General features: G+C 38.9%; 1 protein-coding gene across 1 annotated transcript in view; it reads left to right on the forward strand.

Annotated features, from left to right (window-relative positions):
* LOC149179206 (transducin family protein / WD-40 repeat family protein) overlaps nt 1-20,301 on the forward strand; it is a 133,959-nt gene that overhangs the window by 41,599 nt on the left and 72,059 nt on the right. Inside the window, exons 3-4 of the mRNA XM_089420563.1 lie at nt 14,478-14,639; nt 19,914-20,100. Coding sequence (XP_089276689.1) covers nt 14,478-14,639; nt 19,914-20,100 — 349 coding nt within the window. The remainder of the gene's footprint in view (nt 1-14,477; nt 14,640-19,913; nt 20,101-20,301) is intronic.

Raw genomic sequence — 20,301 nt, forward strand, 5'->3', positions numbered from 1 at the left:
AGATTGAACCGGCAGAAGAAAAGCCCTAGACCAGCAGCAAAAACCCTAGCCTTCCTTTGCAGATATGAGAGAGAAATAGCCCAAAAACAAGTCTTCTTCGCTGTCTTCCTTCTTTGCTTGAATGAGTTAGTGAATGAATGTCTTCCAAGGAGGTCGAGTTTCCTCCTTTATATAGGCTTTTTAAGGTGGATGTGGCTCCTCAAATTAGGTTGACTTTCCAACTGCCAGGCCGACTTGGTCTTGAAGGGTATTTTGACACTTTTAATGACAAAAATAATTTTCTTTACAAGTTACAATGTGCTCGATGGGGTCTTCAACTTATGACAATGACTCTTTTGACTTCTTGACCTAGGACAAACCCTAGAAGCACTCAATGGGTGCTTGACCTCTAAAATAAAAGACCTTGAGCATGAAACCCATGCTCCAAAAATAATAATAATAATTTTTCTTTCATTTTACAATATACAAGAATCAAAAGTACATTTCATATTTATGAAGACCGAACCTAGTTACACATTTTTCAACACTCCCTCTTAACTAGGGAGGTATTCATAAATGGTACATGGACATTCTTAATCTGAAGAGATCTCATAAGAAGACTCAGCTTGGTAACCCATCTGTTTAGCATCATACTAGCTAGCATTGTCATATAGCAAGGCCTTGACTAACAACTCTATCTCTGTACAAGATCAAAGCACAATGCTGGCGAGACCAATGATTGATAGACACCATCATCATTGTCTCTCTCAAGAAATACCCCACTCGAGTTCTCTCAAAGTATGTTCCATCAGGACTATTCTTATCTTAGATAGCCAATCCTCAAAGTATTAGTCCCCTACGAATACTCTTATCTTGGATGCCCTACCTCATCCTCAAAGAGTATCAGATGCCATATGCTTACCCAATCCTCCATTCTTTCTTCCCAAGTGAAGACAAGAATGATGTGCTTATCTCTCCCTCTCAACCAAGGAGGATATATCAACCAAACCAAACTTGTCTCTCAAATAGACAAGCTTCTTGTTAGGAAGAGATTTTGTCAAAATATCAGCTACTTGTTCATCAGTGGAGATATATTGTAGCTGCAATACACCATCTTGTACTAGCTTCCGAATGTAGTGATACTTGTTGTTTATATGCTTTGTCTTTCCATGAAACACTGGGTCTTCAGACAATCTTATACAACTGGTGTTATCACAATGTATCACTGTAGGGTCCATTGGTCCTTCAAACAAGTCAGACAACAACTTCCTCAACCAGACAACTTCTCTGCTTACTTCACAGGCTACAATATATTCAGCCTCAGCACTACTCAAAGCAACTGTATCTTGCTTTTTGCTCATCCATGAGATCATGGAGGATCCCAAACTAAAACATCCTCCTGTGGTGCTCCTTCCATCCTACTAACTGCCTCCCTAGTCGGAATCTGGAATGTTTTAAGACTCCGACTCCGACTCCGACTCGGCCGAAGATCGACTTCGAGTCCGACTCTGAAACGGTAATGACTCGGCCGACTCGATTTCAATGACTCGGTCGTTGTAAAAAATACATTAAATATTTATTTTTTTTATAAAAAAACATAATTTTAAAGACTTTAAACATAATTTTAAAGATTTTCATTCATGTTTCCAAACACACAGCATTATAATATAGATGGAAGACAACATATGATCAAAGTAGGCTCATGAACCAATCCATTATATCAAAATGGTACCCAATGGCAATACATAGTCAACTGTCATACATGATCGAAGACTCAAAACAAAAAACACATAACCAAGGAGGCTAGAAATGGCCTCTACAACAAAAGTAAACTGTGACGGTGACCAGACTCCAGTACTAGTACTACAGTACTACTGGGCCACTGGCTAGTAGCTACTGTCAGAGGAGCCAAGATCATGTCGATCAATCTCTGGATCATCATCATCAGAGTCAGACAGGGGGCCCCATGGCTCCTCCTCATCATCATCATCCCCAACTGCAACTGTAAAAGTGGTACCACTAGCAGGCTGTGCAACTGCAGTAGATGCAAGCTGAGATAGAGTAGATATGCGGCTGCGCTTCTGTCGTGGCTGAGCAGAGGAAGCACCTACAATTGGAGTCCTTGCTGGTTGTGAGACTGAGGCTGGTGGATTGGGATCTGCATTCAATTGAATAGGCTGAAGTTGAACAACATGTTCAAGTTCAACTGATGTCTCCAGATCTAAATCTAAATCAAGATCCTCATCAGGATCAAACTCTGCTGGACAACTCTCCACTACCCAATCTGATGTTGGATCAATGTCTTCCAACACAATGGGATCTGAATCAAGTCTTTTGTTCAGCAAATGGTTTCGTCTGAGCCGAAGGTTGTATTGGACAAAAACTAGATCATTTAACCGTTTTTAATCCAAATGGTTTCTCTTCTTTGTGTGAATCCTCTCAAAGACAGCCCAATTGCGCTCACACCTAGATGCACTGCAAGTTTGACTCAAAATATGAATTGCAAACCTTTGCAATTCAGGACAATGGCCACCAAAGGCCTCCCACCATTGTGCTGCAAAAAACATAGGAGTGTAATGAGTTAGCTCAACAAAATTACAAATTATATCTAACTTTCAAATTATAAACGATTTAACAAACTTTAAAAAAAAAGTAAAACTATTAAGAATTTGAAAATTGAAATTTTTGTTTACCTGGCTCATCTGCTTCTCTTGCAATCTTTGCTAGGTTCTTCCCAAAGGTACCTGCTGCATTGCTGAAGATATTGGCCTGTCGGTGTATCTTCAGCTGATCAGACTCCAATGGGATCATGCGTTCAATGCAATCAACCAGTCCATATCTGACCTCCCCCCTCAAAGCTCCTGACTCCTTAGCTTTAGAATGATACCGTGGGTTCAAAAAATACCCAGCTGCATGTATAGGGCGATGGACTTGATTGTTCCATCTTTCATCAATGATTGCCCAAATGGGCCCATACTTTGCCACTCTATCCTTGTATACCGTCTTTATTTGCTCCTTTGCTTGATCCATAGCCTCATAAATGAAGCCCATAGCCAACCTTTCCCCATCCACCAACCGCAACACCTTAACTAGTGGCTCAGTAAGCTTCACAATCTCTGCTGCCTTTCTCCAAAAAGTTTCTTCATGGACTTTCCTTTTCAATTCTTTGCCTTCTGGTTTGTTAGACCAATTGCTTTGATTCCATTCATCACTGGAAAACATCTTTTGCAAGTTTCTATGTTGGGAAAGCATAGATTGCAATGTCAAAAAATGTGTAGCAAATCTAGTGATGGCAGGCCTAATAATATCCTTGCCCCCAGTGTGTTTCCTCATGAGGCTCAAAACCAATGTATGATTGTAGATAAATTTTGTTATGCTTTTGGCATGATCTATAGTGTTTTTGACCCAATCTAATTTTCCAATATCCTCAAGCATGAGGTCTATGCAATGTGCAGTGCATGGGGTCCAAAATATGGTCTTGTGTTTTTCCTCTAACAGTTTACCAGCAAGAACATAGTTAGAGGCATTATCTGTGATGATTTGAACAACATTAGCCACCCCCACCTCCTCAACAACCTGATCCAATAGCTGAAACAACAAGTGGCCATCTTTTATCTTATTAGATGCATCAACTGATTTTAAAAACATGGTTCCCTGTGGGTAGAAGACAAGAAAGTTTATGATGGTACGGTTTCTTTGATCAGTCCATCCATCTGACATGATGGTACACCTTGTTCTTGCCCATGAGTCCCTGAACTCTTGCAAATACTCATTAATGGATTGAACTTCTTTCTGCAAACGAAACCCCCTTAGCTCATGCATAGTAGGGCCTTTGAAGCCTTTTCCAGCAGCATGTATGGCATTAAACATAGGCTCATAATATGGTGAACGAGCAGCATTAAAGGGGATATCAGCATCATACCACCATCTAGCTATGTAATCACAAGCAGTCTCCCTCAATTCTTTCTTCCAATGGTCATCTAAAGTGGGCTGCATTTGAGTTTTACTAACTTCAGGACCATGTGCATCTGATGGAGAGGAGGGAGTGAAATAACTTTTGATAGTCACATCACCCTTTTTCAAATTCATTCTACCCTTTCCCTTATCTTGAACAAAACCAAAAGAGGGAGGAACATATCGGAAAGGGTTGGATGCCTCAGTTTGAGGGATAGAGGAAGAACCCTCAAAATCATAGTGGGGGTTGGTAGCCATCATTTTTTGTATCTCCCTCTTCCTCCCAATTTCAGCCTGTATGTCTTTTTGCCTAGCCTTATCTTCTTTAAATTTCTCAAAGCTGGCCAACAAATTCTTTCTAATCTCCCCAATTTCTGGTGAGGTACATGGGGTAATTTGGCCTCTAATCCCTGCCAAGTGTTGTTTCAGCCTATTAATGCCCCCATGACCTTCCTTAATTTTCCTATGGCAAAATTTGCATTGCATTTGACTATCAACCATTTCAACATATGCCCAAGCAAGATCTATTGCTCTAGGTGCCATTTTTTGACTAGGAAATGAAAGCAAACAATCTGAAAATGACAAAAACAAAACATTGATTCAATGTTCATTTATTTGACAAAAAACACTCTCTAAGCTTTCTAGATATGCACCTAAAATTTACTAAGCAAAAACAGAGTTATAGAGGTGGAAAAAAATACCTCCAGGCACAAACTGCCTCCTCAAGCTTGCTCCAAGAATCAGCTCCTCAATGCTGCTCCAAATGGCTGCCCAAGAAGCTCCTCACTCCAGCTACAATGCTCCTCCAAGACTCCTCACTGCTGCTCCAAAACAAGCTCAAGAACTGCTCACTAACTCTCAAAGAAGACTCTCACTCAAATGCATAAGACTGCTGTGAGTGAATGAGAGCACTTGGGTGTGTTAAATAGGGTTTGGGAGGGGGAAATGGACCCCAAAAATCATTTAGCATATTCATATAACTGTTTGGGGTCCAAACCAAACAAAAAACAATTAAAAAATCCATTAAAAAATATATATTTTTTTGCTGTTTATGCTGCCTGGGCTGTTCCTTTGTGACTCGGCCGAGTCATATCGGAAACGGCCGGGTTGGCCGAGTCACCCATGACTCGGCCAACCGGACCGTTTCCATGGCCGGGTCACTCTCCTTGCTGGCGAAACGGATCAAGCCGACCGTTTCGGTTTCGAAAAAACCGAAACGGCCGTTTCTTAAAACATGGGGAATCTGTATATCCAATCAAGTGGACCTCATTCCATTTATCGTATTTCAGGCTATAGTGGATTGTTCCTTGCAGATATCTTAGCATATGTTTTGTTGCTATCCAATGATCATGCTTCGGCTCCACTTGGAATTAACTGAGAACATTTACTACAAAACATGTCTGGTCGTGTATTCCCAAGTACATCAGTGAGCTAATCAATTGTCTATATTTGGACGAATCCACAGGGCTCTATTTGAAACTCCTTAGACTTTTCAAGTTTTTAATCATCGGGGTTGTCATTGGTTTGCAATCCATCATGTCAAACCTCTTCAACATCTTGATCACATACTTCCGTTGACCTAGATAGATCTCATCAAGTCCTTGCCAGACTTCCAGTCCCAAATATTTGTGCATTAGCCCTAGATCCTTCATGTCAAATTCTGTTGCTAGATGCTTCTTACATTCTTCAATTTTACCTTCCACACTTGTCAAGAGAAGATCATCCACATACAGAAGAATGATTACCGACTCTCCCTTCAAAACCTTAATGTAATTTTCAGATCAACATGACTCTTTGTGAAGCCTAATCTTTGTAGGTATGTGACCATTCTAGCATACCATGCCCTTGGTGCTTGATTGAGGCCATATAATGCCTTCTTCAATCTGTAAACATATGCCTCTCTATCTTTAACTTCAAATCCCAAGGGTTGCTATTCAGGAATGCAGTCTTGACATCCATTTGGTGGATGTTCCATCCCATCGATGCTGCCAAAGAGACCAATGAACGTATAGTTGTATACCTTGTTGTCGGAGCAAATGTCTCTTCATAATCGATGCCTTCTTATTGAGAGAAGCCCCTAGCCACAAATATTGCCTTATATTTATCAATACTTCCATCTACTGCATGTTTAATCTTGTAGAGCCATTTAAAAGTTACCACAGATTTGTCTTTAGGCCTAGGTACGATCTCCCAAACTCCATTTTTCATTATCAATTGATACTCTTCATTCATGGCATCCTTCCATTCTTGGTGTGTGACAACTTCTTCAAAGGTGGATGGCTCTGCTTCTATCAATTTCGTCATAGAGGCTGCATACCCAGCATATCATTTGGGCTTCTTGCTTTCCCTGAATGTGCATTGAACTGCTTCATGACCTTCTGCATCAAGTAGTGTAGACCTCAACTAGTTAGGTCTCTTTCTAGTTTCGGGGATTACCATAGGTTGTATAGGTTCACTGGCACCTTCATTTTCATGATTTGATTCTTCTTCTTCACTAGCAACTTCCTTTTCAAATACTGGAAGTTCTTCATTATCAGAGTCTATAGGGAGATCCTTTGATTTCTTGAATGCAATACTTTCGTCAAATATCACATCTTCGCTGACTTCTATTCAGTGTCCTTCCTTTATGTAGATCCTATAAGCCTTAGAAGAGTACTGTAGCCAACAAATGTTCCCTTTATGCTTGATGGATCCAACTTCTTTCTTTTGTCCTTACGTATATGAATATAGACAAGACAAACAAAAATTCAGAGATGATCCGCGGTTGGTTTCTTTCCAGTGAATACTTCTTCGAGAGTCTCGTTATCTAGTGACCTATGGGGACTTCAATTTTGTATGTATACAACTGTCTTCGTAGCTTCACCCCACAAAAAATTTGGTAAATCTTGATCATGTAGCATAGCTTTTACACTTTCTTCAATGGATCGATTCTTTCGTTTTGCAACTCCATTTTGTTCGGGATTATATGGGACTATCAGCTTTCTCTTAGTCCCAGACTCCTTACAGAAGGCTATAATTTCCTTGGATGTGTATTCTCCTCCATTATCAGATCTTAATATCTTGATCTTTCTTTCTATAAGGTTCTCTACTTCAACTTTGAATCCTTGAAATTCGGTAAATACTTCATCCTTTGATTTCATTAAGTAAACCCAAGTTTTCCTTGAATGGTCATTTATAAATGTGACATAATATAGATGACCTCCAAGTGAATTTGGAATCATAGGACCACAGACATCGGGATGAATAAGATCCAAGATTTCTTTTGACCTTGAAGAATTTGCTTCGAAATGGTCTCTTGGTGTTCTTACCTAATGCACATCCCTTCATACTCCGTGATCTTCTTTTAGTTCGGGGATTCCATCTACTATTGAATTTAGGGTTGGAAGGATTTTGAAATGGAGATGACCAAATCTTCTGTGCCAAAGTTCACATGCGCTGATTTCAATGTGAACTAATGCTTGAGCAAGGGGAGTTAGTAGCCTATAAAGGCTTCCTTCATGAATCCCAATCATTCTTGCATTTTCTATGCTTGAGTTTTTACCCCATACTATCATTAATGAAAGCCACTCTATCACCTTTATCTTCTAGGCTTGAAATGGAATGTAAATTCTTATGCAAACTTGGAACAAATAGGATGTTGTTGAGATGGATATTTCCTCCATTCTCCAACTCTAGTGAGGTTGATCCAATTCCTCTCACAGGATAGCTCTTATTATCACCAAGCTCTATGGAGTAAGAGGACTTTCCTTTTGATAGTGTTTTTAGTTGCTTGTGATGGCCGGTCATATGTCTTGATGCTCCACTATTGATCACCCAAATGCTTTCATCTTGAAATGTGCCAGTGAGTGCTGAGAAGAGTCCTTCATCCTTTGTCTTGATCACTTCCTTCTTTGGAGTAAATAGAAGATTCCATACTTCTTTGAAGCTCTTCTTGAGATGGATTGCTACCTTTGAACACTTCTTTAGAACCTTCTTCAGTGTGGTAGAGATCTTCATAATGCCCTTAGCCAACCTTAGCTCTGATACCATGTTGAGAAATCTATAGGGCAATGATTAGAGTGATTTCTCTTTTCTTGATAACTGCTTGTGATCTCTTTTTACTTTTTCTTACTTATTAGCTTCTTTACTTATTATTATGTTTGTATATCATCAAACAACTACCAAAACAAGAAGAACAAGAACACAAAATGTAGGCTGCAAGCTAGGGCCAAAACCTCTCCACTTGAGAGGAAAACCCGCAAATCTCTTCTCTTCTTATAGATTCTTCAATTGATGAATTCCAAGACCTCTAGACCAAGATCAATACCCTCTAAGACCAAGTCCAACCCTTTCGGATGATGTGCTTCCCTTGTCCAAGTCAAACCCAGTCAAATCTCTTCTAGTAGCACAACTTTGACCCCCAACTTCAAAATTTCGGCCTTTACTATAGGTCTGAAATTTTCAACCCTCCCACCAGCAGCTGCTACCACACGTGTGAGCTTATTCTGGCCTCCCAAGACTTCTTCAGATCTTCTCTTGGCTTTCTCCTTCTAGTGCTTGAGGATGGCCTAATGTGACCTTCGCTAACCTTCTTTCTCTTTCTTCTTCAAGATCGAACCTGCAGAAGAAAAACCCTAGACCAACGACAAAAACCCTAGCCTTCCTTCGCATGTGTCAGAGAGAAATAGCCCAGAAACAAGTTTTTTTCGTCCTCTTCCTTCTTCGTTGCCTTCTTCCTCTTCCTCCTTCGCTTGAATGAGTTAGTGAATGAATTTCTTCCAAGGAGGTCGAGTTTCCTCCTTTATATAGGCTTCTTAAGGTGGATGTGGCTCCTCAAATTAGCCCGACTTTCCCACTGCCAGGGCGACTTGGTCTTGAAGGGTATTTTGACACTTTTAATGACAAAAATAATTTTCTTTACAAGTTACAAATTACAATGTGCCCGATGGGGTCTTCAACTTATGACGATGACTCTTTTGACTTCTTGACCTAGGACAAACCCTAGAAGCACCCAATGGGTGCTTGACCTCTAAACTAAAAGACCTTGAGCATGAAACCCATGCTCCAAAAATAATAAAAATAATTTTTCTTTCATTTTACAATATACAAGAATCAAAAGTACATTTCATATTTATGAAGACTGAACCTAGTTACACATTTTTCAACACTTCCTAGCCTGCTCCGTTGGGTACCAGCTCAATACCTCTTGCCATCCAATCCCAAAGGAGGGATCGAATGTACAAGATCCTATGTACGGAACAAGCCCTCCATGCTGTTGCTGTGCCATACTCAGCTCAAGTTGCTCGCTCCTGCTCACCTAGTCTTCCCCTATGGTCTGTTTAGTTAACTCTTCCTCTCTCAGTCCAATGCGTAGGGGTGGGCTAATAATGCTGTGGGCCCCCTGCCTTGGAAGTGAAATGTGCTGAAATTCTCGCATGTTCTCCCTATCGATGGCTAGCCCAAATGATGACTGCCCATCCTCTTCCACCATGGGCTCAACATGAGTCACTAGCTGACCTTCCGTAGGTAGCTCATCATGCATAACATCCTCATCAAGCTCATGTCCCTCTATGTGCTCAAATCTCCTTTGGTGCCTCAATGCCTCCCATCTGGCAGCCTTGGGCCCACGCTAGATGTTTTGGTACCCACCTGTACCTCATTGATGGCTGGCCCCAAAGATGAATACTCACTTGCCTCAACTATCTCTTTCTCTTGAGCCATGGGAGGGCTCTCCAAAGGTGGAAGCTTATAATCCTCATGGTATAGATCTGAGCTATAATACTCCCCATGATCATGTGAGTCAATGAGCGCCCCGTATGTCACCTTGCCAACCATGGTCCCTTTTATCTCCTTCCCACTCTGCTGGTCAGTGTCCCTTGCTGTTCTTCAATTTTTGCAGCCTCATGTAATGGTTCTAATTATGTTTGAAGGGCTGTTTTAGGGCTTATTTCAGCTCCTTCTTTAGGGTCTTGAGTCTTAGGTTTGTAATTTTTCTTCTCTTTGCCATCTCTGATGATACCCATGCTTCCATGAGTTCTGCCACCTTTAAGAAAGTTCTGTTATAGTCTTCAAATTTCTGAGCAAATTCTTCTTCTCTTGGAAATATTCTAAGTCCCACAGCCGGCCAAGAATGTGGCTCTGATACCACTGTAATATTCCCTCTTGGAAATTACCCGAACACCTAGGAATTTAAGTGTTCTGTGATTATTTTCAGTGAGTAATTTTTGTCAAACAGTCTGACCATAGTGTGCTGGAGGTGCAAGTTTGTTTTTCACTGCCTCACATGTAATTACACACTGGGGAAGAAATAGAGAGCAGGCATCATGCTAATCACTGTTTCATGTATTAAACTCAAGAATAAGAAATAACTGCTGGCATATATTATCAGAAGGTGGAATGTTTGATACATAAACATCAAACTCAACATTTGTCAGACCCAGAGATTATATTTATATATGTATATCAGTCCACCATACGCAGTCTTCAGTTCTGCCAGGGAAAATGCCATACAAGCGGAGGAATAGAACCTGGTTTATATATAGAGGTATGTGCTGCCACAGAAGCTCCAAACCATAGTGGACATCGTGCTCTCAATAGGAAGGCTGCTACAAGCACAATAACAATGCATCCTCTTCCAATGAACTGCTCTGGGATATGTTCATAGATCTGGTGCAATGGCTTTTTGGTTCTGCAAATTCTGTCTGATTATGACTGGTACAAATGTCTTCAAGCAAGGCTACATGGCCTCTTCATAGAGATTGCTGGACACTTCTATTATTTGGCCCCTTTTTCCCTTGTAGACAGAGAGGAGATGATAAGGACAGCTCGATTCAGATCAGGGAATTATGGTTCTGCTGATATGGCCCATTAAAACAATGAAACTGAAGCTGATTTACCAGCCCACAAAGCATCCGACCTCTCAACAATTCTGCATTGAAACAATGCTGGTATACACTAAAATTTGACCTTGCTGGAACACAGGTAATTTAGACTTTGAGACTCCTACAGTAGCATAAATAAATTCGGTCCTCCTCCTGTTTATAACTCAGCCTTGCTGCACAACTGATTTGACTGCTTTCCCTGTGACTTTCTCAGCCTCTTGTTGATGGAATCCCTGAGAAGATTATAGAGGAATGACGCTGAAACCCATGACCTATCTGAAGAGCAATTTTGGCCTTAAGTTATGACAATGGGTTTCAAGATGGCTGCTAATTTCAGCCACTCATTCTGGTCATCTCTGGTGCATAGCTCTCTTGGTGTTACGATGTGAAACTTGGCCCTCTAGCCCTTGGCATTTCGTCCCTTCTCTGAAAACGAATCTCGGCCTCTTGGTGTATGGAGAATAGTCCTGCAATCTGAAATACATTACCAATAATCTCCTACAAATAAGAATCTCGGGAAACCTTCAAGAGACTAATCAAACAACCAAACCAATAAGCTCCAATGGAAGATCATAAATAATCTTCCCTAAAGCTAACTAGGGTGGCACTCGAAGTCCAACAAAATTAATTAATGAGTTTCGCTTGAAACTCTTAGAAACTTGCTCGAGCTTCTTCTCAAATGTCAAATAGAAATGATAAGATAGAATGATTTGCAATTGAGTCTTCTCTTCTATTTATAATTCTCCATGGAGCCTCCTTCTAGCTTCTAGATTCTCCTTTTTCCCCATTATTTTATTGGTGGGGCCCATTTTCCACTAGGAGACTTTTTGCCGCCATTTTGAATAAAATAATCATTTGCCTCCTTTCTCAATAAAATATTATTTTGCTGCCATTCTCCAATAAAATAATGATTTCCTCTATTCTCCATTAAAATATTTTTTTTGCCACCATTCTCCATAAAATAATATTTTTCCGCTTTTCTCCGACAAAATAATGTTTTCTCTTTTGTATTTAATATCGCCAAAAATTGTCAAAACTCCTTAGTTATTTTTGCATGCACTAGTAAAAAATTGGGAATATTACACTAGTTCTAACCATAGTCTGAAGTGAGAAAGGGAAGGCTACCAAGGTGATAGTGGGTACTTGCCTAAGTTGCCACTGGGGTCTCACACTTGTGATTTGGACTTTTGCCCCAAGTGAGAGTCTAGGTGGTAACACGTTCTGCAATCTTTTAAATTGATGCATGGTCAGCAATAACACCTACAACCATGGAGATGGCCATTCAAATTCCCTCACACAAAGGAAGAGGGGAAAACAATCAATATAGTCAAAAGTTTTATGAAGTGTCCAACTGAAAGAATGGATAAATTTACAAATGGTTTTGTGCAAAATCATAGAATGTTGTGTAATTGATATCATCGATAGAGCCATTATTTTGTTATTCCTATTGGTGATTAGCAACAAAGAGCATCTTATATTTCCATAGAGATTTGTGTTGATGAAAGTTAAAACAGATAGGCCATAGGCCTATCGTTTTGAGGGTCAGTGGTTGTGCAAGACTTGAGTTAATTCTATATTTTCAAATTCTTCTATCATTGCTTGGATTTTGAGGATGAGGCAAGATAAGTCGACATCAAGTGGGATTGTTTTGCAATGTAAATGTAACACCAGTATTATAGTGTCCCCTATCACTATTGCACATTTGATTCTCCTCTCCTTGACCTTGACATGCATGCCTTCTTGTTGGATGCAAGAGGGTCTACTAGAATCATTGATTGGTAGAATCTCAATAAAGCACAAAATCCACATTCGATAAGCTGCTTCATACTATTGTCCTTAGTATAGCCTTGAGCATGCGCAGTGGAATATCTAAGCACGTGCCTCCTTGATGACTTTAATTCTGTTTCCATGTTACATGTTTGTTAAAATTGGCAACTAGGGCTAAATTCCAGTTTGGACAACTCATTTGATGGAGATGATGATTGCATTGAATTCCTCTTTTCAAGAGAACCAAAATTGACCTAAAGATCATCAAATTCGGACACGCAGAAATGTGTTTTTGAATTTATGCCCACTTGCAAATTGTCAAGGTCGTGCACATCATCATGTAGGCTCATGAAGCCCAAAAGGCATGTCACTTCACCCTCAACGATTTGTATAAATATAAGTGACCTCCAACCTCATTTGGCACCTCATTCACTCACACATTCTTCTCTCTCCTTCTCTCATTGGTTCGTACAACTATTGGACATATATTCTTGCTCACACATGTGGCAAGGAAGACAAATTTTAGACAGAAGTACAGGGCCGAAAATTTTAGAAGTTGACTGAAGTTTGACCAGCATTGACCAATGTTGACTAAGGACTGTTTGTCCAAGTTTGACTGCGATTTTGGAGGGTTTGGCTCTGTTTGACTAGGACACAATGATTGGCACAGAAAACAATATTTTCTGGGCTATTTGACCTGCGTTGACCACAGTGTTGAATTCAGGTTGACCAAGTTTGACTGCAGATTTTGTGACTGTTTTGGGCTGCCTTTGACCACTGTTGAAGGCCGAGTTTGACTGCCTTTGATTGAGCAACAAAGAGGATGATTTGCTGCTGCATTGACCATTTTGACTTTCTAGTTAGGGCTGAATTTCACTGCAGTTGACTGCAGATTTGTCAGGGCTGTTTTGACTTTGATTTGGCAAGTCAATTTTGACTTTTTGTACTCTCTCTTTCTGCTGAACATTTGATATAATAATAAGAAGAATTGATCAAAGTGTTTTCTCCAAATTGGGGTTTTTCCTTGGCATCTGCCAAATCTGTTGTTCTCTTGTCTTCTGCATTTTTTTGTTTATGTTCTATCTACAGTTACTGTCAATGCGATTTATGGTTAATCTGATTGCTATTGGAAAACTAAATTGGAAATTGTCATTGGACTGCTAAAGGAACATTGAAGTAATTGTGTTAAGCATAGAATATACCATTGTTAACTAAAATTAACATTGCTTGAATTGATGATTAGAGTTACGATGCATAGCCTTAGATGATAGGTCTGAGGGTACTATTTCAAGAAATTTGATTGGGACTTGCACTTCCCACACTGCATTTTATTGTGTCACTTGGGTGGGGTAGACCATAGTGAGAATGGAACCCAGGTGGATAGCTTAAGTTTTAACACTTTGTTAGCCTCGTAAGTGAACCAAGGCCCCTTTGGCATTTTGTATGATGTATTCAATTTGTTCACCTGTGAGCTTAGAATGTGTTTCTTTGTTCTTTTGTTGACTATATTTTTCTCTGGTCTCGATAGCTGACGTATGTGCCCATGGACAGGAAATGTCATTGATTCGCTTTAGGGTTAACTAGCCAATACTTTCTGGACTTATTTCCTAATTTGTGAAGGATGGTGCCTAGTTATATTTCCGCACATTTCTGTTATTTTCTTTGAAATTTTTTCTAAAAGATTTCATACCCTTATCGTCTCTACATGGTTTTGTATGTTCCTTGCATTTTGTTATTGTGTGCACCTCAATTTAATGTCATATGACAGTGCTTGGCAATGATAACAAACATGGAGCTCATTTAAGCTGGTATGTTTTTATCTTAGGCTTTTAGACAAGCGTCTTGTTACTATTATGTATGGAATCGCAATAGTAGGTTTTCTATTACTTATGATGACTTTCAGCTTTAGTGTTGCAGGTGGGACTCTGGCACAAATGTTGGTGAATTTGATGGGCATTCAAGGCGTGTTCTAAGTTGTTCCTTTAAACCAACGCGACCATTCCGTGTTGCCACATGTGGAGAGGACTTCTTGGTGAACTTTTATGAAGGACCACCCTTTAGATTTAAGACATCACACAGGCAAGTTTGTCTGGATTATATTATATACTAAAGGAAAAAAGGGGACCATTTTAGATATTTTAATTCATATTTTCATGATATCTATTTTAATCTGTAAGTGGACAAATGTTTTTCATTTTTCAAACAATAAATGATTGCTTCAATGAGAGGGATCTGAGGCTTATGAAAAATATCCCCAGTCACTGGATAATCATCTTGACATGGTTTATTTGAGACAGGGCCAATGCAAGCTCAGTACTTATTTACTTTTGTTTCTATTAAATCTTGATTTTAAATTAAGCAATAATAACAATAGTCAAGGTCCTATTTTCCTTGATGTTACCAGACTCGGAATCGGCAATAAATTGGCGAGGCAAAAGAGCGAAGAGTTTTAATTGGATCGGGGAAAAATAGGGAAAAAATCAGTTAATTCAATAATTTAAGATATACACATATATTGAATTAAAAGAAAAACGTTTTTCATTGATATTCAATAAAGCCATGTCCAAACAATGCATAATATCAATAGATGTCCAAAATATCATGAATGAATAACTATCTCATATATGTTATGAGTCCAAACATGATCCAAAGTATTGGGTCTTGACTCCTAACCTGTGATTACATCGAACCAGAAGCATCTGCTTCTAAAAGTTTATAAAATACTGCATACTAATCAGTAAAACAGCAGTAACTGAAATCTGTTGATTGCTGCTAAAATGATACGATAATGGTTTGCTACTGAAATCTCTGACCAAGCAATGTTGAAGCTACAATGGAGCACACTGCATACTGCACATCTATTACACTACGACTCTATTACGTGGAGTAAATTGAAACTGAAAATCATGCCTCTATTACCTTCTCAACGTATGAAAAGTCAATTACAGACCGACTTTTAATTTTTAACCTAACTAAACTACGCAACAAAAAATGCGGGAACCCTAAAAGTTAAAACCTGTGCCCCTCGAGTTGAGGGTTGAAAATCACCTCAGTTGCCTAAATCGCAATTAATCGGTGAGTCGCAAATGAAACTCACATTAACCACGAGTCAAACATGGCAACGCGAGTTTGACTCGCCCATAGTTGAATCGGATCGTTTGAGGGAAGAGCAGAGTTTGACTTGTGATTAATTGTGAGTGATCGGAGATTAATGTTTCACTGATTTTCCTAGATATCTTATTAAAAATAAATTCTTTAGCTGCACAACAGTGGGGCTGTGTAGATTAGAACTATTGAAGTGTATGCTAACAGAAGAGGACAAGGGAATTGGCTATAAGAGCATGCATTCCGAGCCATTCCTCTCATTGGTGATCCTAAATTGTGCAAATTTGACTGTCAACAACTTGTGACTCATGAGTTAATGGCTCCTATTTTATTTGTCTGATGAAAAAATTTCCCACTAACATAGTCTTATTCAAAAAACATTTGGGCACATATCAAATATTGATGGCTTGTTTCTTTAGAGTGCTACAAAAGTCCACATGATCTACTTCAAAATATTTGAAGGGTCTCCATCTTATCTTGAGCATATCTGACATTAAATCTCTGAATTATCTTGATGTATGTTAAATATTGTTAGCAAGCTTTTTATGGCCCGAAAATGTATTTTGGCTCCTTTGTGCTTTTTAAGTTTTTCCAATTCCATGTCAACAAATTGCTGTTGAAATCAAGGGATAAACTCGAATAAACATGAAAATAAAAGCACAACTGAAATAATGATGCGAGGAGGCTACATACTATTTAGCATCCCAATCACAGGTTTTCTTTGAACTTATCAGCCAACTAACCTACTCCATTCAGACACATCATGCATAGACTGGGAAGGAGCTTAAGCATGGCCACTAGCAGGTTTGAGTTGAAATCATTGCCAACTAGGTTGAAGAACACAAGCACCTAGCTTTGTCAACTTGTAACTTAGTCATTTTGTTGCTTTTGAATGCTCTTTTCATTTCATAGAAGTGCTTTTCTCAGATATGTGCAATTATAGCAAGCGATATTTCCATACAGAGCCTCGAATAGCTCAAATACTAAATGAAAAACAACTAACTTCTTGCTGTTGATATCAAAATGTTTGTCTTACTGGCATGTCAACAAGTTGCTTTCTTCTTATGTTTTGATTCTTCACATTCTCCTCTGTCCCTTGGCTACCTGAAGTCTCTTTCAGGAGCTTCTCTGAGTGTTTCTACGTTGTTGCCACTGCTTGCATTTTTTTTGTATATCTGTGCCCTCTCAGTATCATTGTTGCTTATGGTTTCTGAATCTTTCTTCCAATCAGGTAAACCTTTCTGATATCTTTGCCACTGGGAAATCCTTTTTCTGTTCCATGAATCATTTCTATTTGTTAGAATAGTCTCAAAGGTGGACTTCAACATGGCTGTTTCACTGTACATGTCAACTGAAGATTCTTCTTTCCTCCAATGCTCTACCAAAAGTGTCATTTTTAATTTTGCATCAATTGTATTTTGAATTTCCATGTACCATTTATTGACCATGTCTAACTTTTGAGAGCCAAACATACCAATTTTCCCATACTGCTAGAATGGCAGCCTGTGCTGTGAAGTTTCATAAACAGAAAGTAATATGTGGGAGATTTATCTCAGCAAATGGCTATTGAGCTACACTAAATTTTGTTTAATCATAGTTCATTGAAATCCATTATTTGTTTTATCGAAAACCTGTGATCTCAGTGAAATTGTTAAGTTTGATTGTGAGGTTGCAGAGGTCCACAAAATTTAAAGTCTTTTTAAGTTGTATCAATGAAAGCTACAGGAGGTTCAAGTTCCTTGGGGATATCTGCAATTTTTGTAAAAAAGTCAACAATAAAGATGGTGGATGGTCTGCAATATAAGCCAGAATAAGGCAAAGGGAAACGACTAGATGAAGTTGGAATAACAGAGAGATGGGCTTGAAGATGCAATTGAACAAGGAAGTTAGTGAAATAGATGGTCGAGGAAGCATATTCTGTTTAGAAAGGAGGTCATTTCACGTCGAAAATGACTTGGAGGAGGTCTTCCTAGTAATCAAAGATTAGATCAAGGTACTTAGATGACAATCGCTAAATAGTAATCCCATGTCAGATAACATCCAGTTTCTGTCTGTTTCCATTGAAGGACAAGTTATAGCCCTGCTACTTTAGCATGAATGATAACAAACTCCGTTTTTTATCAAAATACTGATACACAAGGAAGACATGTAGAAGATTATTTTTCAAAAAGGCTTCACAACTCAACACGGCAAGGAGATATTGGGCACAACACTGTCTTGCATAAACTAGAGTTCCCCAACAATAAAAAGGGCCACTTGATTACCCTGTGGAATATGAACACCTGTGATGATACTAAAGAAAGGAAGCTGAATGGATATGGCGATTCACTTAAAAACTGATATTATTGTTGGGATTCCAATCATCAACAGTAATCATGTATACACATACGTATAATTTATAACAAATAGTGGGAGATTAGGCAAGTGTAAAACCCGTGGTCTGTTTAAATGCAAGCTTCAAAATACAATTTTTGTTTCTACCTTGCATCCTTTTGTGTGTGTTGTTCTGAGTATATGCTTGTGTTATTGTTTCTTCCTTTGGGATTGTCTGATTCTTGGTTGTTTCTCTATGAAATGAGATTATTGGACAAAGAAACTCAGTCCTGCATCAGGGGGAAAACCCTTTTAAGATAGAATATGAAAGCACTTGTAATGGTTGATCCATGAGTCTATCCATGGTGCACTCTTCCCTTTATTCAATTTCTTGATCGGAAGATATTGCTAAACTGTTTGTAAGATTGCCAAGTCACATTAATAAGGAAAACGATATTCACTACTATTGTGGTGTCTGAACTTCTGCAAATCCTTTTGATGCTTTTATAGCTATGTGGATTGTGCCTTTGTCTTCCTCCTCAGTCATGTCTAGTAGATTTCATGTTTGATTTGATTTCAACCTTTACGTCTGTCAAGTTGACTTTATTCAATTATACTTTTAGCCTTGTCACAGGGCCTCAGAGACATGTTTTCTTTGTTGTTCTGCTCATGCATCCCCCTTATGCAGTACTGCACCTGATTGGAGTAAATCCAATTATTACACTATTGTCAAGAATTTGTGGTGGGCTTTTGTAGTGGTGCAGTGGTGTCCCTTAAATACAGCTAAGTCAGTCCAAATCACAGCTTTCAATTCTGGTGCAGAATTGAGATCCATGCATTATGGCCTTCGCTGGTCTAAATATTTATCTCAATTGGTCAATCTTCGTAAAGCATTTTTCTGGAGCAGATTCTTTATCATTGCAAGGTGTACTTTTCCTTCAGGAAGACCTGCTTATCACAGAAACCAGTTTTGTCTACCCGACTACTTCTTTAGAACGCCATAAGGAGGTTCCCCCTCTAGTGAAAATAGAACTGTCAACATGGTTGACCGGAATAGCTTGATTACCCGCTTCTACAGGATTATAACTATAATTATGTATATATCAAAGTCCATATGAGTTGCATAAGAATGACTAATGCATCTCCTACATCTGTAGCCTACCCCATAGGACAGTAAATGTATATAATTTCATAATTCGTAACCTTGTTTCCCCATGCAAAATGTCCTTGGGTAAACCCTCTAGGCACTTCCTCAGCTTCTGTGAATGCATCTGAGGTAAATACCTCTGGTGTACAACATGTTCCTCTAACCCAGAGGAACTTTAATGGCCTGAACCCTTGACCTCTGAGTGGTCTCTATCTTGAAACTGGTGAGTTCAAACCAATTGAGCAAACATAATGGGCTTGCAAATGTTTGGAACATCTTGTCCCACACTCAATCACTTAAGTGAGTGAGATTTCTAGTACCTAGCCATCCCCAATCAACTCAAAAGGGCCAAACATGTCACAAGTGGGATCTGAACCTGGATGGGGACCCAATCAAAACTTTGTTATCTACATGGTTTCATCTAAATTAAATTTCACAACTATTAGTTGTGAAATTTAGACAGCTAGTTTGGCATTCTTTATATTTTTCTTTTACACCTTTTAATTCTTGGAGACAATATTTTTAGTTAAACATATTTTAATTTTTACTTCAGATCGTTTGATCTGGGACACGGTCAGGATGTTAATAATAAATATTTGATATTGGTTTAACAGGTTATACATTTAATTTACTGGACTTCTGTTGTAACACAAATTTAGACATTTAAACATGACTTACAGGGTTCATATTTTAACAGCAGTAACAAATAGGTTAATGCTTTAGACATTCTGAGTGATATCTATTTGTTATTTGATTATGATGTATGACACTTCTGTTTTCAACTTCAGAGATCATTCAAATTATGTGAACTGCGTAAGGTTCGCTCCAGATGGAACCAAGTTTATTACTGTTGGTTCGGATAGAAAAGGAATGATTTTTGATGGCAAGACGGGTGAAAAGATTGGGGAGTTGTCTAAAGAAGGTGGACACACGGGCAGTATTTATGCTGCTAGCTGGAGCCCTGACAGTAAACAGGTATGCATTCCGTTAGCTTTCACATCCAGTGTATCGCACATGTGATGTGGGTATATGTATTAGTATGTTATATTCATATGCTTGCTATCTTAGTTTTAGTCTTTGTTTATAGCTGCTGGCTGTCTAGAAAGGGACAATATATTGTTCATTGTTGTAATTAATTTATTGGTATTTCCTTATATAAATAATTCTAGAGTCATG

Source organism: Pinus tabuliformis, chromosome 4_1 (assembly GCF_031772625.1).
Source record: "Pinus tabuliformis cultivar Carrire ecotype Pingquan chromosome 4_1, CPIR1, whole genome shotgun sequence".
NCBI classification, from domain to species: domain Eukaryota; kingdom Viridiplantae; phylum Streptophyta; class Pinopsida; order Pinales; family Pinaceae; genus Pinus; species Pinus tabuliformis.